The 21,671-nt window shown below is 46.0% G+C and overlaps 1 protein-coding gene across 6 annotated transcripts in view; it reads left to right on the top strand.

The window, feature by feature from the left end:
- The first annotated feature begins 212 nt into the window (after positions 1–212).
- Positions 213–21,671, top strand: part of CPQ (carboxypeptidase Q) — a 179,264-nt gene continuing 157,805 nt past the window's right edge. Inside the window, exons 1-3 of one of the 6 annotated variants that reach the window (XM_077351841.1) lie at positions 2,575–3,012; positions 4,234–4,305; positions 7,819–7,901. Coding sequence is in view for 3 of the 6 variants with exons in the window: in XM_077351844.1 (XP_077207959.1) it covers positions 1,362–1,432; positions 4,234–4,305 (143 nt within the window). In the remaining 3 variants the exon portion in view is untranslated. Of the gene's footprint in view, positions 1,433–2,574; positions 3,013–4,233; positions 4,306–7,818; positions 7,902–21,671 lie in introns of those variants that run through there. The other 5 variants (XM_077351844.1, XR_013234034.1, XM_077351843.1 and 2 more) reach the window with 5 other exon arrangements.

The following is a 21,671-nucleotide window of genomic DNA, read 5'->3' as shown; positions in this document are numbered from 1 at the left end:
CACATCTGTAAATCTTTTTGTCTTACAGCTGTAACTTGGAGTGGGGGTTGCTTCTTTCTTTCTGTTCAAATGCTCCACATGGTTGATTTCACTTACCGTCGATTAACTACTAAAACCTTCACGGAGACTGGAAGGAAGAAGGATTTAAGAAATACAAGACAGCATCAGATATGTTGATGTTTTTCTGGGTTTTAGGCAGCAAGGGAGGGATGAGGGAGAATCACCAGATGTTCAGTTATCACGGTGATGGGTTGGGGGGGATAGGTTGCACAGATGTGAGCCAGCTGCCGAGAACAATCTCCAACACACAGTTGTGCTATTCTCTCCTACACTTGACAATTCCGTGTTTTTTTGGCTATCAATGCAGCACCATGTCATGACTTTATGCGAAGATATTCGCCTCAGGTTGACCCAGGATTATTTCAGAAGGCAACCTGAGTGAGGCCTGGTCTACACATGTAGTAGAATAAGGAGACAAGTTGGCAGAGTGGAAAGGTGGTAGAATGGATTTTCCCAGTCAGACCTACCGATGAGTTTTTATTTTTCAGTGTTGTCTGACATTCATCATTCCTTGTAAGGGGGAAAGTTGCCCCGCACGGCCAGAACCATGGTTTGCTAATTACTATTTGTAAGAAGTTGGTGCACAGCAACTATTTAAAGTATTAACTCCCCCCTCACTTTCTGTCTGGTGGTACAGCCCATTTTATGGCCACCTCAGAAACTTCGTTCTGTTGCATGTGCAGTCAAGATCTCAAATTTGTGGTGATCAGTGCTCAGATTCCTGGTCCCTGATCTCTCGATGGGCCCCTTTACTTGTTCATTTTAGAGAACTCTTGGGATGTGTTTTGCATGAGTGTTAGAAGAAGAGTTGGTTTTGATACCCCATTTTCCTGTACCTTAAGGCATGGGTAGTCAACCTGTGATCTTCCAGATGTTCATGGACCACTATTCCCATGAGCCCTTGCCAGTGAGGATTACAGGTTGACTGTCCCTGCCTTAAGAAGTCTTTTCCTCTCTGCACAACGATCACTCTTAGCAGGGCTAAGAGAGTTCTGAGAGAACCATGACTGGCCCAGGGTCATCCGGTTTCAAGGAGGAGGAGTGGAGAATAAAACCCAGATTACAGTCTGCTGCTTTTAACCACAGCACCATGCTGACTTGTAAAGTACCAGACAGAATTTCGATGTGGTATTAAATAAGATCCGAGTTCAACATGAAAACGTAATTTCAAAAGTGCTGCTTTTCTCATGATCTGGTCCATTCCAACTCTTACAGTGCACAAGGCGAACAAGTACAGTCACACCAGTAGCTGCTGACGTACAGCGCGCATTATTGGAGGTGGGCCACACAGTCCTTGACTGATGCTTAAGATAGCAGATTCCGAGTTCAGTCATTTGGACTGCACTGGAGACTTCAGGAGAGCCGTTGCAAGGTATGCTCATACCTGTGTGTTTATCGTTCCTTTCTTTATATTTGAACAAATGCATTTTTTTGTTTCTTCTCAGTTTTTGTGTGGCAAAGCAATTGACCAGCCAAGCTGGGGTCCTTGTTTGTTACCAGTTCCCCACTTCCTTAATCTGGGCTTGGTTTCTTTTAGGACTTATAACTGTCTCTGAAAAATTAGTTTGACTTTAGATGTTTCCCTGCAAAAGGAGGTGAAGGGCAGGGAAGCTCTGAACTCAAACCTTGGTTTTATAAATGTGTTCATCTCCCCCCCCCCCCATCAAAAAACAAAGAGGATCTGAAGGCAAGACAGAATTGGACTCTTTATGCAGAAATAGAAGCTGTAAAATATTAAAGCACATATTGGACCCTATTGCAGGAAGTCACCCTTAATTAGGAAACTTAGATAATTATTTCATTCTGGTAAAGGGTGTCCACCCCCCTTCCTGTTCCAGCTAGGGGTAGGGATGTCAGCGTCCAGGTTGGGACCTCGGTTGAACCTGGAATTACTGTTCATCTCCAGACTACAAAGGTCAGTCCTCCTGGAGAAAATGGATGCTCTGGGTCTGTGGCATTGTAGCCCACTGAGGTCCTGTCCTCGCCAGGCCCCAACTCCAAATCTCATCAGCCAGCATGATGGAGTGGCTAAGAGGTGGCTAACCTTCTAATCTGGAGAGCCGAGTTTAATTTCCCATTCCTCCACATACAGCCGGCAGGGAGACCTTGGGCCAGTCACAGTCCTGATAGTTCTGTTCTCACAGAACAGTTCTCCCAGAGTTCTCTCCGCTCCACCTATCTCAAAGGGTGTCTGTTGTGTAGGGAAAGGAAGGGAAGGTGCTTATAAGCTGCTTTGAGACTCCTTTGGGCAGTGAAAAGCAGGGTATAAAAAAATACAGGTCTTCTTCTTCTTCCAGGAGTTCCCCAACGTGGCTCTAGTAACCCTGCCCCCCATTCCCTGTCGGTGGCCAACCTGCAGTGGCCAACCCTTCGCCTGTTTCCTCGGAAGCAAGTGCCGCCGAGTCCGAAAACGCTTCAAAACCTCCGTCCTGCTCTGCCCTGGTCTTCGCTCCGCGCCGGTGGCCTCTAGAAATCCTCCTGGGATCCAGGCCGGGCGGGAACCCAAGAGGGCCTTCAGCGGCCACCGGCGCGGAGCGTCCCCTTGGCGCGGTTTGCCCGGCGGGGACGAGCAGTTCTTCCAGGCCGGGCCTGCCGAGAAGGCCCCTTCCTGCGCGGGGGCCGGAGAGACCGAGCGCCCCAAAGCCTGCGCGCCAGGGCCCCCGAGGCCTCCGCTTCTCCCCGCCGGCCGTGCGCACAGGGCCCGGCGCCAGGCACCCTCGGAAGGCAGAGGCCGACGCTGGGCGAGCCGGGGACTCCTTCGGCCCTCCGGCTTCTGGGCCTGGCACGAAAGGCCGGGGCGCGCCCCGAAGGAGGTGCGCCTTTAAGAGCAACCAGGAAGCCGCCGCCCCGCGCAACCTGCCTCCGGATCGCTGCCGAGCTCGCAAAGGGACGGAAGCGCCTGGTGCGCAGGAGTGCGTGGCCAGCGAGAGGAAAGCGGGGGGCTTCAAGCTGGTCAGTTGCAGGCCCTGTAGCCCCCCACCCCACCCCACCCCACCCCTTCCTCGCCGGTGGGGCCCCGCGGACGCTTAGCTGTGCCATTGGTGGCATCTGCCAAGGGCAAAAGAGCAGGCTGGGTCGGCCTGGCTTGGACCAAGCCCTATGAAGATAGGTTGAGGGACTTGGGAATGTGCAGCCTGGAGAAAAGGAGGTTGAGAGGGGACATGATAGCCCTCTTTAAGTATTTGAAAGGTTGTCATTTGGAGGAGGGCAGGATGCTGTTCCCATTGGCTGCAGAGGAGAGGACACGCAGTAATGGGTTTAAACTTCAAGTACAATGATATAGGCTAGATATTAGGGGGGAAATATTCACAGTCAGAGTAGTTCAGCAGTGGAATAGGCTGCCTAAGGAGGTGGTGAGCTCCCCCTCCCTGGCAGTCTTCAAGCAAAGGCTGGATACACACTTTCCTTGGATGCTTTAGGATACTTAGGGGTGATCCTGCGTTGAGCAGGGGGTTGGACTAGATGGCCTGTTTGGCCCCTTTCAACTGATTCTATGATTCCTGCACTGGTGGTTTCATGGAACTCCATCGAGTTAAGAAACCAGCAAGGGCCTGTCTGGCCACAGGGAAAGGCTTGGGCTGGGTACTTTTTCTATTCCCACCCCTGCCTCGGACAGGGCTCCCATCCCTGTTCACAGACAAGCCAGAATTCAGTAGGCAAAGCCAAATTTCAGCCTGTCCAGCTCCACCTGAAGCACCTCTGCTTGTTCCATTCTGCAGCGTCATCCCTACACAGGCTAAACTTATCTAGACATTTATACATCAAGAAGAAATACCGTATATTTGTCAGCTGTACTCCGTTTTTAACATTCCTGAATGGAATTTACTAAATCTACTAGTGGGCACAACCTTACTTGTCATTTATACAGGAAGCAGCACAATTTCCTCCCTTTCCTAAGTTTATTGGGAATCAATGACTTACATTGTGAACAGGAAAGAACATGACTAGCTGCACAGAATGATATTTCAATAAATTATACATAGCAAAACATGAGAGAACAAATAGCCGGCTTTGGATGCTTGTTTCATTTTTTTCTAAAGTCTAGTGTCTGCCATCCTGGCATGTCCCTTGACCTGATATGTTGACAACTATAAGAAGCATAACAGTCCTCTCATACTGAGTTTCTGGTGCCCTTCTGTATTTTTACAAAGACCTTCTTCTGTATCTTTGCAGGTGCAGTTCGATCCTGACTGCTTGTACATTTGTCACCAGTGAGAAATCTTCCAGCAGCCTGCCCCCTAACCTGTAAGTATGTCCTCATTAATGTGTTAATATAAGCATCGCAACAGATTTTCAGGTTTTATTTTGGCTCTGTAATATTTTTTTAAACATAGAACAGCAGGGTGTGTGTGGGAATTAGAAAAAAAAATCCCTGGTGGGCAGCTCCAGGGATCCAGTTTAGATCAAGGTTGCACAAAATGTTCTTCACATCATTAGTGTGTGGATAAGCATTGGCAGTGTTGCCTATCTGCATGGGAGATCCACAGAGGAAAGGAACTCTAGCTCTGAAAAGGTTTACCTGAGGACCGAGATGCAACAGAAGGCAGAGGATGTAAGATGAGGTCCTGTTGTGGTTAATTTTACTACAGAAAGTTTGATTGTTGGATTGGGCAGTGAGATTCTAAGGAGAACCAAATTTAGCTAAACAAAACCAAGGGACCTGCAGGTTTCATAGGAATTTCTATGCATTGTTGAGAGTTATTTCTTCTTAATATAACTGCTGATGCACATTAAAAAAAAACTGAAAAGAGGGGATGCATGCTGAGGAGGAACAAGGAGACTCCTGGTGACCATGCAGGTGCTTTGGAGCCAAACAAGATGAGGCATCGGGAAGTCCTTTTCTAGAGCGCCAATTGTGTTCGGTATGTGGGAGCCAGCTTTGGACTGGGACTCTTGTCTATGAATACTTAAGGTCCACGCGGTTTTCTGGACCTGAAATGATACTGCAGAGCCATATTTGCCCTCTTGGATCTAACAAAACGATTCCAATTAAAATTGCCTCTTGTGACAAACAGCACTTTTCCATATCCGAGGTTAGTTTCTCGGTTTAGATTTCTTCTACAAGGTGTCTAAAAAGTTCAGTGAATGGTCCGATATCTGAACAGCAACATAGGCCAGATGCACGCATATACACATGGCTATCCAGAGACACGTCAGGAAGCACCACCGAGTGTGAAGTTCATGTGACTGTCAGGGTAAACCTGCTGTGGGCAGTTGAATGTAGTCAGTCTGAGAGGTAGGGTCACAGTGCAATAGAGCAGTGGTTCTCAACCTTCCTAATGCTGCAACCCTTTAATACAGTTCCTCATATTGGGGTTGACTCCCAATCATAAAATTATGCAGGGGTTCTTTCACAGAAATTAAACTGAAACTGAACAATGGTGTGAAGATCCATTGTTCATGATTGTATATAAATTGTTTTTTCCCCAGGGTTTCTTAGTTCAGTTCTGCCTCTTGTCCCACCATGCCCATCTTGCTCTTTTCTGCTGCTCCAGACAGATGAATGCTCTATCTCGATCTACCCCGCAAGGATGTTGTGTGGATGGCGCCCCCCCCCCTGCCTTGGCCAAGCTGCTTGCCCTGTCGTGACCCCTGTGAAAGGGTTGTTCGACCCCCAAAGGGGTTCCGACCCCCAGGTTGAGAACCACTGTTATAGAGCAACGAATGAACATCAAATTCAGCTAGAAACTGGGGGAAACTATGACAGAGACGCATGAAATGTTGGTGTAAGTGTACAGGACATAAGCCATAAGCTACTGTTTGATTCCCTTTCTTCTGCAGCACTATCTTTCTTCCAAGACATGATTCATTTGGGTGAACATTGACTAGAGACCGATCTCCCCCTTTCTGTTGTGCTTCTGTCCACAAACTGTAGCTGCTTGCACTATAAGAAGCTGAACAAGGAACAGGTCTGCATGGCCGAGCAGACGATCTTCCTGTGCAAAAGTGACTGCTACTAAGTAATAGACCACATGCTTTGCATGCAACTCACAGGTTCACTCACAGGGAAGGCGATTTTAAACTCCTTAGAGACACCTGAGTCATGCTGGGTGACTGTGAGCCATTCCCGGTTCTCTTAGAGCTCTCAGCCCCACTTCCCTGACATGTTAACTGTTGTGGGGAGAGTAAGAGAAGTCGATTTTAAACCGTGTAGAGACACCTGAGGCCTGCTGGGTGACTGGACCATTCCCAGTTCTCTCAGAGCTCACAGCCCCACTTTCCTGACAGGGTTTCTGTTATGGGGAGTGGAAGGGAAGGTGATTTTAAACTGCTTAGAAACAACTGAGGCCTGCTGGGTGACTGTGGCCCATTCCCAGTTCTGTCAGCGCCACTTCCATCACAGGGTGTCTGTTATGGGGAGAGGAAGTGATGGCGATTTTAAACTGCTTAGAGATAACTGAGGCCTGCTGGGTGCTTGAAAGCTCTTGAAAGCTCATCTGTAACCACTATGCCACAATTCCCAAAGGTCAGTCCTCTCCCACACTCAACGAACATTCCAAACCACAGGTTCTTGACACCCATCTCTCCACATCCACACCCTCATTTGTCACCACACCAACACAACCCCCCCCTACAACACACATATTCAACCTCATTCCCTTACAGACAGGACAACCCCTCCCCTTACTCTTCCCAATGCCAAGCTCTCTCTATCTTAATCACTCTCTTCCTTTTTACCTCCCTCCCTCTCTCTCCCCCTCCCCCTGCTAGCACCCGTTGTATCTGCTACAACGGGCTTTAATTCTAATTTGGTATAAGGCATCTTTGTGTCTTTGTATGCCAGGGTGAGGGTGGGGAGGAGAGTGAATGTTACTCCAGTATTCAAATTGCATTCAAGTAGCTTTCCTGAATGTTTGCCAAAGCACTAGTCTTTTGATCTCGCCATTACTGCCCATGGGGAAATGGGTACACATTACCAAGATACCTCATTCTGTCCTGAGCTTGCAAGCCCATTGCCATGATGTGATCTATGTATGTCATTTCAGCTGTAAAACACATCATTTTCTTTCTTTCACAGCTTTTTGAGTGAGATGGGATTGTTAGTGGTAAAACTTACAAGTTTGTACTGGCCCCAGAGAAATAATGCTTGGGTCTGGCTCACAACAATGACTTTCTACTTGGATTGTGTGAAAGTGCATCAGACAGACCTTGGGCACATAGAGACACCGACGTGATAATTGACAGCAGAAAAAAAGACTTAGAAATCTTTTCCTGCTCTTATTTTCTTCCCTGTCATGGTTAATTGCAAGACTTAAGAAACAGAATTCATGTTTTTGACCATTTTAAAGACTATTTTCAGTGGACCCTGATCTGGAGAACTGGGTTTGATTCCCCACTCCACCACATGTAGCCATCTGGGTGACCTTGGGCGAGTCGCAGTTCTCTTAGAGCTATCTCAGCCTCGCCTGCCTCACAGGATGTCTATTACGGGGAGAGGAAGGGTCGGCAATTGTAAGCTGCTTTGAGAATCTTTTAGGTAGTAGAAAGAAAGGTACAAAAAAACCCCTTCTTCTTCTGTCTATTAATCTCTGCCAAGATGACATACGCAAGTGTAATTGGGTTTTACTACCTGAAAGCTGTATCATCCCCTAAGATTTATGGTTCGAATGTAAGACGGGCCATCATATTATACAATAGAGTTAAGGTCACTGGGAAAACAAATGGCGTGAATTAATGTCTTGGCAGTCAGAACAGGGAACAATTTATGTCCTTCAGGATGCATTGTGATTCAATATGTTTGTGTTTTCATGCTCACAGACAGAGTGGGCAGCCCTCGTATGAAATTGATTGGGATTTTGGCATCTGGAAGACTGAAATTTCAGTCATTTCAAACATTATCGGTAAGAAAAAAATTACAAATGTAAATCCGTTCTAGTTAGCGACTTGAGTTCTCGAAAACGGGTAAAGCGAAATGGCCAAGACATCTGCTGCTTTTGATACACTATCTTGTTACAAATGTCCAAAGAAGAAAAGTTAGGTTTTTTTATACTCCACTTTTCTCTTCCCTAAGGAGTCTCCTGGTGGCTTACAATCTCCTTCCCTTCCTCTTTGTGTGGCAGGTGGGGCTGAGAGAATTCTGACTGCCCTCTGATTGGACAAAGGTCACCCAGCAGGCTTCAGGGGGAGGAGAATGCAATCAAACCTGGTTCTTCAGATTAGAGTCCTCCTCTCTGAGCCACTAGACCAGGGGTAGTCAACCTGTGGTCCTCCAGATGTCCATGGACTACAATTCCCATGAGCCCTAGCCAGCAAGTGCTGGCAGGGGCTCATGGGGATTGTAGTCCATGGACATCTGGAGGACCACAGGTTGACTATCCCTACACTAGACCACTCTGGCTGGAGACGGAAGTAGGTATATCTTTGACTCAGCTCATCTGGCCATCTAGATCCATGCCTTGATGACATCGAGACTAGACTACTGTGATGCACTCTATATAGGTCTCCCCTCGAAATCTGTTTGGAAACTGTAGCTAGCTTAAAATGCTGCGGTGTGGTTATTATTATTGTGAGGTTACTATGAGGAACTAGCTGGTACCTTCATATTACGCAGATTCTACATTCACTTCTTTGGCTGCCCATCTGTTACCAGGTTCAATTGAAGACAACGGCCACCACATGCAAAGCCAGAACCCTTGGGTTCTGCCACAGTAACCTAGTTCACTGAACAGGGCCTTCTACAGGTATCTCCCTGCAAATGGGCAGACCAACAGCTGTTTGCCCATATGCCTTGCCTTTAATTGCCCCCACCCCATGTTTAATACTTATGCTTTTTTCAAATTTTTATGGTGGACTGGATTGGATGTCTCTTCATCTTATTGATTGTAGTAACGCACGGTATGTATTCTGCCTTGGGTCTCAGTGAGAAAGGCAGACTATGAATAACAAATAATCTCTTTTGTTCGTCTGCAGCCGAGGCTCAATGGCTGCAATCCTAACAGTGCCTTCCTGAGAGTAAGCCTCATGAATAAAATGAAGCTTGTTTCTGAGTAGGGAAGAAGAGCTGTTTTTTTTGTACCCCGCTTTTTACTACCTGAAGAAGTCTCAAAGCGGCTTACCATTTTCCTCTCTCCATGACAAACACCCTGTGAGGTCCACGACCTTTGAGAGATTAGCTCAGAGTAGCTCTTAGGACCACTCCTCTATTATACCTTGATCCACCTGGAACCCATGCAATAAGTCCTCCCTTCTCACCAGCTCTTACTTCCCATGCCTCCTCTTGCACGGCTGGTTAATCATTCTCAGCCTGATTAGAGGCATTTTCGGTCATGCCACCAATGGTGTGAAATGGTTTGCTGGAAGAGAGGAGAGAAGATGCCCACCCCACTGGCTTTTAGCAGGGGTTGCTGATCAGTTTTGCTGTTGAATAAGGTGGTGACTTGATGCTGAAGGGGTCGATTGGATTGCTTGAATGTGGTTTTTCAGTTACTTTGGTGTGGGCTGTGGTGGTGTTTTATCATGGCTGCTATTGTTATGATGTTTTTAGCAGTTTTCATGCTGGCAGAAATTTTGTGAGCTCTTCTTATAACATGGAAAGGCAGAATAGAAAGGTTTTCAATAAAACATTATTTATAAAGGGGAAAAAAAAGTAGAATTGGGTACTCATTAGTAACTTTATATACCTTGATGGTTTCATGTTCTGGTTTCTCGTGGGGATTGACTAGGAAAGTATGCTGGATTCTCTGGCCTACTTTGATTTTACAGAGGGGAGGGAAGGGACTTCCGTCTGTTACTCTGGTTTTTGAGATTTTGAGAAGGGACCGAGATCTATTACAGTAGACTTGAAATTCTGGTTTAAAAATAAGACACTCTTGCGTGCACTTATAAAAATAATCCAAAAGACATCCAATTGATGGGAAATAGTTGGAGAAATCTTTATTTTAGTTTTATTTATTTATTTAGAAGATTCGTAGTTTGCCCTCTCTGCTCAAGCGGACTTAGGAGGTGAACAACATATATTCAGGAGTATATTCACATTGCAGTTTAGAGAGTTCTAAAATCAATTCTAAAACTTCTGCCCATGAGTATAGAAACCAGAACCCAGGTGCGATATAGGAGGGAGGCCGATGAGATGTTAATATTTCGTGTTTTATTGTCCTCAACCATACGCCTGGTGGAAGAGCTCTGTTTTGCAGGAACTCACTGAGCTCTGACAGAGGTCTGATGTTTTCTGGAAGCTCATTCCACCAGGCAGGAGCCAAAGCTGAAAAAGCTCTGGTTCTGGTCGAGGCCAGCCAAATTTCTCTGGGGCCAGGGTAAATCCTTCCCCCCACCCCCACCCCCACATTTTATAAGCTAAACTGGAGGGCTAACATCATGATGGAACAAAACGGCCAGCTGTGCAGAGCAGGTTTTCCATTTCCAATCACACGTTATCATGAGTGCATTCCATTGTGCTACCTTCCCTGGGAAAGGCCCTGTGCTGGGTTAATGAACATGGAGTGATTTCACTGCTCTTCAAGCCCATAAGAAGCAGCAGTTAATCGTGTAAATGCTTTAAAATAATGTCGAAAGGTAATCTTTAATCCTATAGTGCACTCGACAATTTTTTTTACATTTAAACAATAAATGTATTCTTGAAAATTCAGTGTACACATAGGGATTATTATCTTAGAGTCTTGACCAGGGGTAGTCAAACTGCGGCCCTCCAGATGTCCATGGACTACAATTCCCAGGAGCCCCTGCCAGCGAATGCTGGCAGGGGCTCCTGGGAATTGTAGTCCATGGACATCTGGAGGGCCGCAGTTTGACTATCCCTGGTCTTGACTGTATCATGTAAAATTTGCCATAATATACATTTTTGAGTACAAATTAGCCTGGGGGCAGGGAACCTTTCATTAATTCCGAAAGAAGAAAAAGGATGGTAGAAGGTTTTTTCCCCTAATGCTCCCCAAAATTTCACAGTTGTTCAACTTGGCAAATGGAACACTCTTAAATCTGTGATACGTTTAGAGTGAGAAGAATCTTGTCATAAGAGTGTGTCCCACATTCAAGTAAAGAAAACAATTCACGGGAGGGTTGGTTTGTTTCAGTTCTCCCTGAATCCTTCCAATTATTTTCCTTTTGGAAATTTTTTTTAAAAACATATATTTAAAAATAAGAAAGAATTGGTTTCTCCTCACCTTCCAATTATTCCACCCCTCCCCCCTCCACATATCTATGTCTAACTAAAAGGCTCTCTGACAGGTAGAAGAAGAGAACCTTAAGGAAGGTTCTGAGAACCCTCCCCCCCCCCAAACATGCTACAGACTACGAGAAACCTCAGAGGTGGTGTGACAGTTCAGAATATGGTTGGGAAGCATAGTTGTTTACATTACCTACCCAGCTCCCATCCCCTTCCCATCCCCTCTAGGCCCATCATTGGCCATTTCAGGGGGTCAACATGACCATATATGGTCATATTGCTCAATTAATGTAGAAGACATTTAAAAAAAAACATTATTTATTTATATATTTATTTGCCGCTGCCCTCGAATGTCTCGCGGCGGTTTACAAAAAGCCATGAAACAGTAAAATCTCATAAAAACCCATTAAAAACATAGTTAAAACACAATATCAAGATGGTGAATAATAAATAAATACCCCCCCCCCCCCTCTCAGGGTCTATAACTGGGAGCAAAGGACTTATTTGATTTCAACTAGAGATCCACAGGTGACAGCACCAGAAACCGCTCAGGCCTCAATGATATGCCCGGGGGAAGAGCTACGTCTTACAGGCCCTGCGGAAAGCTGGCAAATCCCGTAGGGCCCGTAGCTCTTCCGGGAGCTCATTCCACTAGACTGGGTCCAGGGCCGAAAAGCCCTGGTCCTGGTCGAGGCCAGGCGTATATCCCGGGACCACCAATAAATTCATACCCACAGAGCAAAGTGCCCTCCACAAAATCCCAGATGAGAAAGCCTGGCATAAGCAGCACTGAACTAGATAGGCTGGTGGTCTGATGCTGAAGGTGGCTTCATATCTTAATCTCACTTTTAGAAGAATCTTTCTGTTGAGTGGAGGACCATGGGGCTGGTGATAGCCATGTATTGTCCAATTCTCTTTTGCTTCATCCCACGTCCTTACTGTTGTCCTAACTTTTCACTCCTTAGCCACAATAAAGCATCTGTCCCTCTCTGCAGTTGTTGACCCTACGTTAAATTTAAGCCTTGGATTCCCTAGAGCTCCTGAGATAGGCAAGGTTATTAAGTGATGTGTCTGGCTGGTAGACAGAGGCACTAATACCCAAATAGCCTGGGGTCCATTGGTCATAAGAAGGTCTAGAGGCTATAACAGACGAGGAATGCAGTGCTGGAGATCAGGGATAGTTTTATGCATTCGTTGCAAAAGAGTCATATTGTCCCTCGCTAGCATAAATACATCTGAGCAGTCTGCTGGTTAATAATAAATCACATATACCAACAGCTATTCTGACAACAAGCCCCCCAAGTCTGGAATAAAGTATCTGTTTTTAGTCCTAGCGCTTAGCCTCAGTCGCAAATGCTTCTGTGCCGATGGAAAGCAAAGAAAGACCTCCTAACACAATAGGATGCAATTCAAATTATGTCACGCCATAACTCCAGACAGCTGGCATTTGTCTGTGTTTTTGAGAGCTGAGAAAGGGGCTTGCACTTGGCTGCCAGCAATATTTTCTAGTAGAGATCAGCCAAGAGTGAGCTATGATGTACGTGCTTCGGTGTATAGCATTGAAGTGGAAACCAGTGGGTAAAAGAATTCATATGGGAGGTTCCAAACAAGTGGAACAATGATTTCTGGAATCATCTGGTTTACAAAGATCACTTCTGCAGTTGGCTGGCACCCGGTTAGTGTCCCTGCTAATACTTTTCTCAAAAGGGGCGAGTCGCAGAGTCTTTAATCTGTAGCAAAGCTATCATTTTGTTTGGTGGAGATGGGGTAGCCTACCTGGCGCGAGAATCAGGGATATCACAGAAAGGGTGGAAAGACTTGTAAAGCCCAAGGACACATCCCTTCCTGCTCATTCATATGGGAACACGAGATACTGCCCAGTGCAGTTTGGAGGATATGGGTCAGGTTGACAGACTGGAAATAACTACGTCTTTAAAAGAAAGTGCTTTATTTTCCAAGCAGATCAATACCTTAGACCAGTGGTCCGCAACCTTCTCCAGGCTGCGGACCGGCGGTGGCGGGGAGGGCGATCGCCCGGCCGCGCATGCCATGCATGCGTGGCACTCCCGCACATCCGCCATGCGCGGCCGGGTCGGGAGTGCCGCACATGTGCGTTTGCAGCCACGCATGGCGCAAACGTGCATGTGCAGCCCGGCGCGGCCCTGCGGAGGCAGGGAGCCCTGGCCCAGTGCCAGAGCCTTCGCGGCCCGGCACCGGGCCTTGGCCCGGTGGTTGGGGACCACCGTCTTAGACATTCAAAGCCGAAACTGGCTTGTACTTACAAAATACAGTACTTTACCCGAAAGTTTGCTGCCCAAAGATGTTCTCACTCCCAGAGAGGGTTCCCCCTCCAAAGCCCAGGTGCTGTCTGGGAAAACAGCCAAGTCGATAACCCAAACCTCCTCGACCTTGGTTCCACTAGCTACAGTGGCTTACAAAGATAAGACTGTCTGGTAATGTTGCAAAGAAGAACAAACCAGTTCAGAATTACAGTTTACAGAAGGCCAAAGCAAATCCTACATTACAAGCTGATTATATAAAGTCAAAGATGGTTACACTTTAGTTCTCGAAGACCATGGCAACAGTCATGTGATTCTGATAATGAAGTGAGACTAAGTGACCTTGGGGAAGAAAGTGAAGGACTTTGGTGAGGGGTTTGGAGACCAAGTCATATGAGGAAAGGCTGAGGGAGCTTGGTCAGTTTAGCCTGAAGGAGGAGGAGGAGGAGGAGGAGAAGGAGAGGGATTTGTAAGAACGGGCTTTGTAAGCCCTCCCCCCGAGCACCAAGCACACCCAGCACCCCAGGGAGGCAGTGGGTGCGCTCTGCGGGCCCGGGGAAGCCATCCCCCCCCACGGAGCCCACCGAATTGTGGCTGACGCTCCCTTTAAGCGCCTCCCAGCTGGCTAGAACTCTCAGGTTGCCATGGCCAGTCCAGGTGAGGGCCCAATCAGAAGGCCCTCTGATTGGGCCCTCACCTGGACCAGCCCTGCCCACTCTCCGCCCACAACAGCCTTAGCAAAATATGTTACCGATCACTGAGCGGTTAAAGATGATTCTACGATGTTTGTAAGCTGCTTTGGGACTTCTTTGGGTAGTGAAAAGTGGGTTATAAAAGCCAGCACTGCTGCTGCTGTAACACTCCTTAATCTCAGTCCTAAACATATTGTTTGTCAGAAGCCAGCCTGAGAACCAGGAATTCTCCTAATAGAATGACAGGTGGGTGACCCGAATTGGGTTTACATGAATGCTCTTCAGTGATCATTGTTCTCTACAGATCCAGTTAGTGGAATCAAAGGTCAAACTCTGCAGAGGCTGCTGAAGCACAGGAGAATGGGCATTGCAAGTTGTTGCTATAAGAAAATACTGATGTGTTGACTTTCATCATCAGAAGGTCTGGTTTCTATATTCCATTTTTCTGTCCCCGAAGGAGTCGCCAAGTTTCTTACACAGCAATCACCTTGTGAAATAGGTGGGGCTGAGAGAGTCCTGAGAGGACTGTGACTGGCCGAAGGTCACCCAGCAAGGTCCTTCTTCATCACCATCATCAACAACAACACTTATATACCACTCTTTCCAACAGTGGGCTCTGTGTGGAAGAGTACGGAATCAACCCAGTTCTCCAGGCTACAGTCTGCCACTCTTAACTGCTCATACCCACTGCCCCATATTGGGCCTAAGGGGTATGGTTAACTTAATAGGAACGGGTCAACATTTGCTTCCAACTAAGCACAAGACCAGGTTTGGGGTACCATGTAAACTCCCAAAGGAAATGGAGCAGAGTTCAGTACTGGTGTAGCTAAGGCTTCTGAATTCCTGAATGGGCTTACTCCTAATGATCCCAGTGCAGGGCTTAGGACCTGGCTAGTAGGACTTGTGGCCCTCCCCTAATCTATTCACTACTTTAAGAAGATATCTTCTTCCCCCCTTTTTTGTCCCTTGGGTTCCCGTTCTCAAAGACATCTCCTAACATTCTCCATTTTGGATCTGTGTGCACGGAGGCTGAGCCCTTTCAAACTATTTTAATTGAACACTCTTCTGTGAAAGACAGCCGCCATTTAGTCAGGCCACATGCCGTGTCAGGTCGTTTCCAGGCCCAGCTGACCATCTGACCTGATGATTGTGATCGCTGAAACCCTGCGTTCCAAATGGGAAATGTTGCTGGTACCAAAATGTTTGTGAGGTCATGGCAGGAACCCTGAAAGCCCACGAGGTTTAGCAGATAATGTTTACGATTGAATCCCATGCATCCATGAATTCATTGACTGCGGTCAAGTTAATGTCTCTCGACATCCTTTCCCTCTCTGCGAGCGAGAGTCATATTGTCCGACTGCACAGACTAATGAATACTGAGAACATTATGAAACGCTGCATAACAAAAGTGCTATTGAAATGATTCACAGTAATTCTAATGGGGCAAGCGGTAAATTGCACGGCAACAATTAACTGAATATAACAAGGTTGAACTGTGTAACTCCCAGGCATACAGGATTCTGTACAAGCCTACTTCGTCTCCCAAGCAGCAATTAAGCATCTCATATCTTTATTATATGAAAAATAATTGTTAACAAATCTCCCACCTCCGCAACAGAAGCAAAGGCCAGATCCCAGCTGACAATGGAACAGGGAAGTTTATACACCCCCCCCCACCCCCGTTGCCAGGAACAGATTTCCCAGTGTTATGGTCAAGGGTGCTATGAGCTAAATGATGAGATAATTCTACTCTAATTCATCTCTCTAATCCCCTAGATGTGGTTTTGTCTCTCGACTTCTGAAGAGGTAGAATCACAGCCCAAGACGAACAGGCAACAATTCAGAATCATAGCAAACTTCATGACTTAACACTGGTTCAGTCTGAAAATTGCATTTCTCTTGCAGTTTCTCAGGGCTTAGGATAAAAATTGTGGCCATTTTTCTTCCTTGACAAAATAACCAAATTTGATGGTAGAGTTGATGTCAAATTTTTCTGTGTGAAATTGCCATGTTGTTTTTGTTAGGTGCGAAGTTGTGTCCGACCCATCGCGACCCCATGGACAATGATCCTCCAGGCCTTCCTGTCCTCTACCATTCCCCGGAGTCCATTTAAGTTTGCAAAAATTGCCATATAACGTATCAATGGCGTAAAAATCCGGTACAAGAAATGAGCAACACAGGCAAAGTGGCAAAAAATTAGATAAAACAGAAACACTCAGGTGCAAGTTACAGTTTTAGCCAAACCTACAAGCTTTCCTGCTCTGGATATGGATGTAATATTTTTGGAAACTCTGAAGCCATATTTGTTTCCTGTTTGCGGGGGGGGGGGGATGGAACATTTTTGGAAGTTAAGTAAATGAATAAAATCCTTATGAAATGAAAACTCATTTTACTACTTTAACAGATGCATTTATTCATTTATATCTTGGTGGTGGTAGAAAAAGCTGTGAGTATACCCAGTATACCCAGTACTAGAAAGAGAGAGAGGCAAACTGCTGTATCCTATACTCCTGTAGCATGTGCATCATACTTTCCATTGTCCATGTGAAAGGAAACAAAAATTAAAGTTGAAAATAGAGAACACATACTTTGTAATATACAAGAAAACAGGTGGCAGGAGATGCAACTGAATGAATTCTTCAAGATCCCTTAAGTTTCCCCCCCCCCCCAAAAAAAATTGAGCTGTCCTGTGATTGGAATCCGGGGAGTGAAAAGAGAATGGGAGATATTTGGGAGGGCAGGATACACGCACTTTAATTCATCTCTGAAGTCTGCTAAACGGCATAGCAAAAACTATGTAGGACTGTGTCCAAAAGCTCAGAAAGATCATTTCTGGCAACCTGGAACAGCAGTCCTTGAGAAATGTCTTCATTTGTTCCAATTTCAGCATTTGCTGCTCTTGTTCCATGAGAGGAAACAACTCTGTAACTTTTTTTTAAAGCCCGTAATTCCTCTTACACTGCACATTCAGCTAACCTCTGAGCCAATTTATTCCGCAGCTGTCATAACAATCTTACCCTTAGATGCTACTAACTGTGTCAGACACCCCCATGTACCGTGCAAGTTTCGTTCCCTTACCCTGGGGCTTTTAAAGTCTAAGCCAATGTTATCCAAGCCACCACATGTACTGCTAGATATGTGATTTCCTGTATTCCTTGGAGGAAAATCAAACGAAGCAGAGTTAGGAAACTGTTCGGTATTCACAGATTTAGGAGACTTTTTAGCAATTAAGTGGTTATTAACCTGAGCCCATTGTTCCCTTTTCACGGTTCCCATTGTGAATTACAAATGAGATGTGCTTCTTTTGATCTAGGTTGGGCAACTGAGAATTCAAGAAATGCTGCCATATAAAAATAGAAGTGCTGCTGAAACTGCATTCATCCGGGCCGCCCTTTTTCTCCCTGTGTTCCTGTCTTTTCCATTTAGCCCATTATTGATGCATAAATTCTGAGGCGGCTGTATCTGTGATGCTTACTCTTCCTCCTTTTATCATCCTTCCCCACCCCTTTCTGTTCAAATACTTTGATGTGGTGGGTTTGTGGCTATTTCTTTTCAATTTTCCATCCCAGCACCAAAGACTTTAAGCACCTCTTGGGTACAAACAGGTTTCCCTGTCCGTCCGTCCCCCCACACCCACTACATTTAAAATCAGTATGATTACTACAAAATGGTTTCAGAGTGGCAACTTTGGTGCAATATATGCCCTCATCATCACTTCCATGCTTGCATGTCTTATGACAAAGGTTCTACAGGATTTCAGTTTTAGGGAGTGGTAAGAACCTTCACAAGAGCCTCTTGTGGCGCAGAGTGGTAAGGCAGCCGTCTGAAAGCTTTGCCCATGAGGCTGGGAGTTCAATCCCAGCAGCCGGCTCAAGGTTGACTCAGCCTTCCATCCTTCCAAGGTCGGTAAAATGAGTACCCAGCTTGCTGGGGGGTAAACGGTCATGACTGGGGAAGGCACTGGCAAACCACCCCGTATTGAGTCTGCCATGAAAACGCTGGAGGGCGTCACCCCAAGGGTCAGACATGACTCGGTGCTTGCACAGGGGATACCTTTACCTTTAAGAACCTTCACAATGTATCTGTGTTGTCACATGATCAATTTTCCAGAATGATCATGAGTCAGGATCGTCAAGCGGGTCATAGAACTACACCTGCTAGGTCACAGGTACCTTATAGAGTCATTAATTATTTGGCAACTGTTTGAACGGACGTCCCGCTAGAATGCATGCATGCTTAGAGAGCAAGAATAGAAACACCTTCTGACTCTTTGTTTCCAGAACGGCCAAGGGATGCCACTCTGTGGTGGAGAGGGTCCTTTTTGGCCCAGGCAGTTTACGCAGCACAAAAGCTCTCCCTTGCCTTCTTCCATACCTGACCACTATTTGTGCCTTCGCACAGTGTAGATCAGGGGTAGTCAAACTGCGGCCCTCCAGATGTCCATGGACTACAATTCCCAGGAGCCCTTGCCAGCATTCGCCAGCGAATGCTGGCAAGGGCTCCTGGGAATTGTAGTCCATGGACATCTGGAGGGCCGCAGTTTGACTACCCCTGGTGTAGATAGTCTGTCTTGGTGGTGGAAAGTGCTGTCAGGTCATAGCGGACTTAGGACAACCCCATAGAGTTTTCAAGGCAAGAGACGTTCAGAGGTGCTTGATATTGCCTGCCTCTACATTGAGACTCTGTATTCCTTAGAAATCTTCTATCTAGATACTAGCCAGAGCCAACTCTACTTAGCTTCCGAAGTCCACCATAAAAGGAAGGGACAAAACTATGAGATTGTGATCTCTCTGGTAGTTCCAGCAGAGGAGATTTGTGCAGATGCCTTTCTGACTCATATTTTCAGTTACCTGCTACATCAGCTTCAACGCTTTGTTTTCTAACGCCTGATTTGTACTCCAACCGCTTAGTATTACCCTGTTAATATTTTTCTCTTGTCCAAATGTTTCCCTCTCAAAGTCCAGTTCCTATCTTACCTGTGAAATATGTGCAGATCAGCATTATTTCCCCCCATTATTTACACGGAAATGGTAAATTTTGTGGTCTGCCGATGGAGACAACAGGAGCTGTGCTTGCTTTCTTTGTAAGGAGCAGAGAGCTGAATAGAAAGGAGCAAAGCAGTGGGATTTTGGCTGTAAGAGGAAGACCTAATTAGATGTGATGGAGGGAATCATGTGTACTGTGACTGAAAAGAACACAAGGAGGTACTATTTTTAAAAGCAAGATAGAATACGTGGAGAGCTACCCCCCCACACCCCTCTTTCCTGACCTATAGCAGTCTGCCCCACTGTTTTTAGCATTTTCCTCCTGCCCCTCCCCAGTACCAGAAGTAAGTTGGGCTAGAAGGAAAGGGCTGAATCACAAGGCTGGAGGAGGCAGGGTTTAGCTATTTTCACTTACTTGCACCATTTCTTTATTTTAAAAGACACTTCCCCATCCCTGCATCAGGTATGAATAGGTAAACGCAGGTATAAATGCACATGGGTTCCCCTATCACATCTAATTAGGCCCTCAGAAAGACTTATTCTATCACCCAGATGTTGCCATGCCTGGTGGTTACAACCTACTTGCCCAGCAGGTCCAATATATGGGAATGAAAGAAACACACGCTTCTCACATGTTTCTTTGGAAGCAGAGGAAAAGCATTTCTACCATGGCAGCACCCTAGTATATGTCCTGTCTCTCAGTTGGTTGCCCACAGTCTCCTCAGACTTGCCCAGCAAGTCTCAGCTCCATCCGCCATGATTGCTTCTGTGCCTTTCCGTGTTGCAAGTGTGACTGAAGTCTGAATGAATGAAATAGCTGAAATCCTCAGCAGGAATTTGGGATTTTTCCTCAGGGTAGCAAGATAAGAAACAAAGGAAGCCAACAGAGACATTTTTTTCTCTGCACTTCTCCACACTCCCTGTCTTATAATAGATTCCTGTAAGTTTTGTGGAGTGCCCCAAATCCAAAGTACTGCTTATCGCCCTTCATTTGCCTCCCACTTTCCTTTTAATGTCTGATTTTTGACATAACGTCCTTGGTGGTCCACTACCATGTGTTGCCTGGACATCTCTTGGAATTACAATTGATCTCCAAACTCTAGAGATCAGTTCCTAGAATTTTAACTCCAGAGTACCGTAGAATTATAGAATAATAGAATCATAGAGTTGGAAGGGACTTCATGGGTAATCTAGTCCAACCACCTGCACTATGCAGGACACTCACATCCCAATTGCTCATCTACTGTAACCTGCCACCCCTTTGCCTTCATAGAATCAGCCTCTCCGTCAGATGACTATCTAGCCTTTGTTTAAAAATTTCCAAAGATGGAGAACCCACCACCTCCCAAGGAAGCCTGTTCCACTGAGAAACCGCTCTAATGGTCAGGAACTTCTTCCGGATGTTTAGATGGAATTTCTTTTGAATTAATTTCATCCCGCTGTTTCTGGTCTGTCCCTCTGGGGCAAGAGAGAACAATTCTGCTCCATAGATCAGTTCTGCTAGAGAAAATGTCTGCTTTGAACAGCAAATTCCGACCCAGCCCAGTCTCCACCCCCAAATCTCCAGGAATTTTTCAGCTCAAAGTTGGCAACTCCGCTCCCAATCTGGCTGGCATGGCACTAACATTCTAGTCTGGGGGACGGCAGAAGTAGTGCAGCACAAATGGGGCTACCTGTCTGGCATGCCATGCCCAGTGAAGAGCACAACAAATAGGTTCTGGTGACAGACAGGCCTTTTATTAAATTAAAAGGGAACTTCAAGCAATCACCCCAGAAGTTCATCTGATTGGCACAAGCACCCATCTTTTATACCTTTTGAGTAATCATTCTTCATTACATATGCATATATGACATTCTCATCATTAACTATGCATATATTACCTAATTTCGACACATGCAATGCCTTTGGTTACATAAGTTTCCCATGAGATATATATTTTCCATTTTGACATTTAAGCAGTTGTATCATTATGTTTCAGCAATAGCTTGTGGCCCTTTTTTCTGTACAAGTCCCCCCCCCCCCCCCAACTTCTCTTTTCTCAGACTCTGACAACTCTGTTTATTTCCCCGGTCTTCTGTATCAATTTAGGTTTGCCAGTCCCTTGGAATTCTATGGTTTGGCACCTTTCTCCCCATCTTCAGGGGTTTAAGAAACTGGGGGTACTTCTTCCTAAACAGGCAAGAAACTTGAAAAATGTGACATGTCTGTGTCACTTGGGGGGAGGGATGCTCTGGTTTTTGGGCAGACTCTATGGTAAGAAGGTAATTCTATTATAGAGTTTTGCCCAAAACCAGAGTGTCACTCCTGATGTCCCTTCCAGGTGATGCACAAACATCACATTCCCACGTCCTTCAGCCTTTCCTCATAGGGCTTGGTACCCAGCCCCCGGGTCATCCTTGTTGCTCTCCTCTGCACCATCTCAGTTTTGCCCATATTAAAAAAAGAAATATATGAAACCTATGCCATTTCAAAGCACTTTTGAAAACATGAACTAATTACCAGTCCGCCCCTGCATAGAACAACTTGATGCTG

The sequence above is a fragment of the Paroedura picta genome, chromosome 9 (genome assembly GCF_049243985.1).
Source record: "Paroedura picta isolate Pp20150507F chromosome 9, Ppicta_v3.0, whole genome shotgun sequence".
NCBI lineage: Eukaryota > Metazoa > Chordata > Lepidosauria > Squamata > Gekkonidae > Paroedura > Paroedura picta.
Note: the sequence above shows the minus strand (reverse complement) of the source record. Positions and strands in the feature narration are given on the sequence as shown.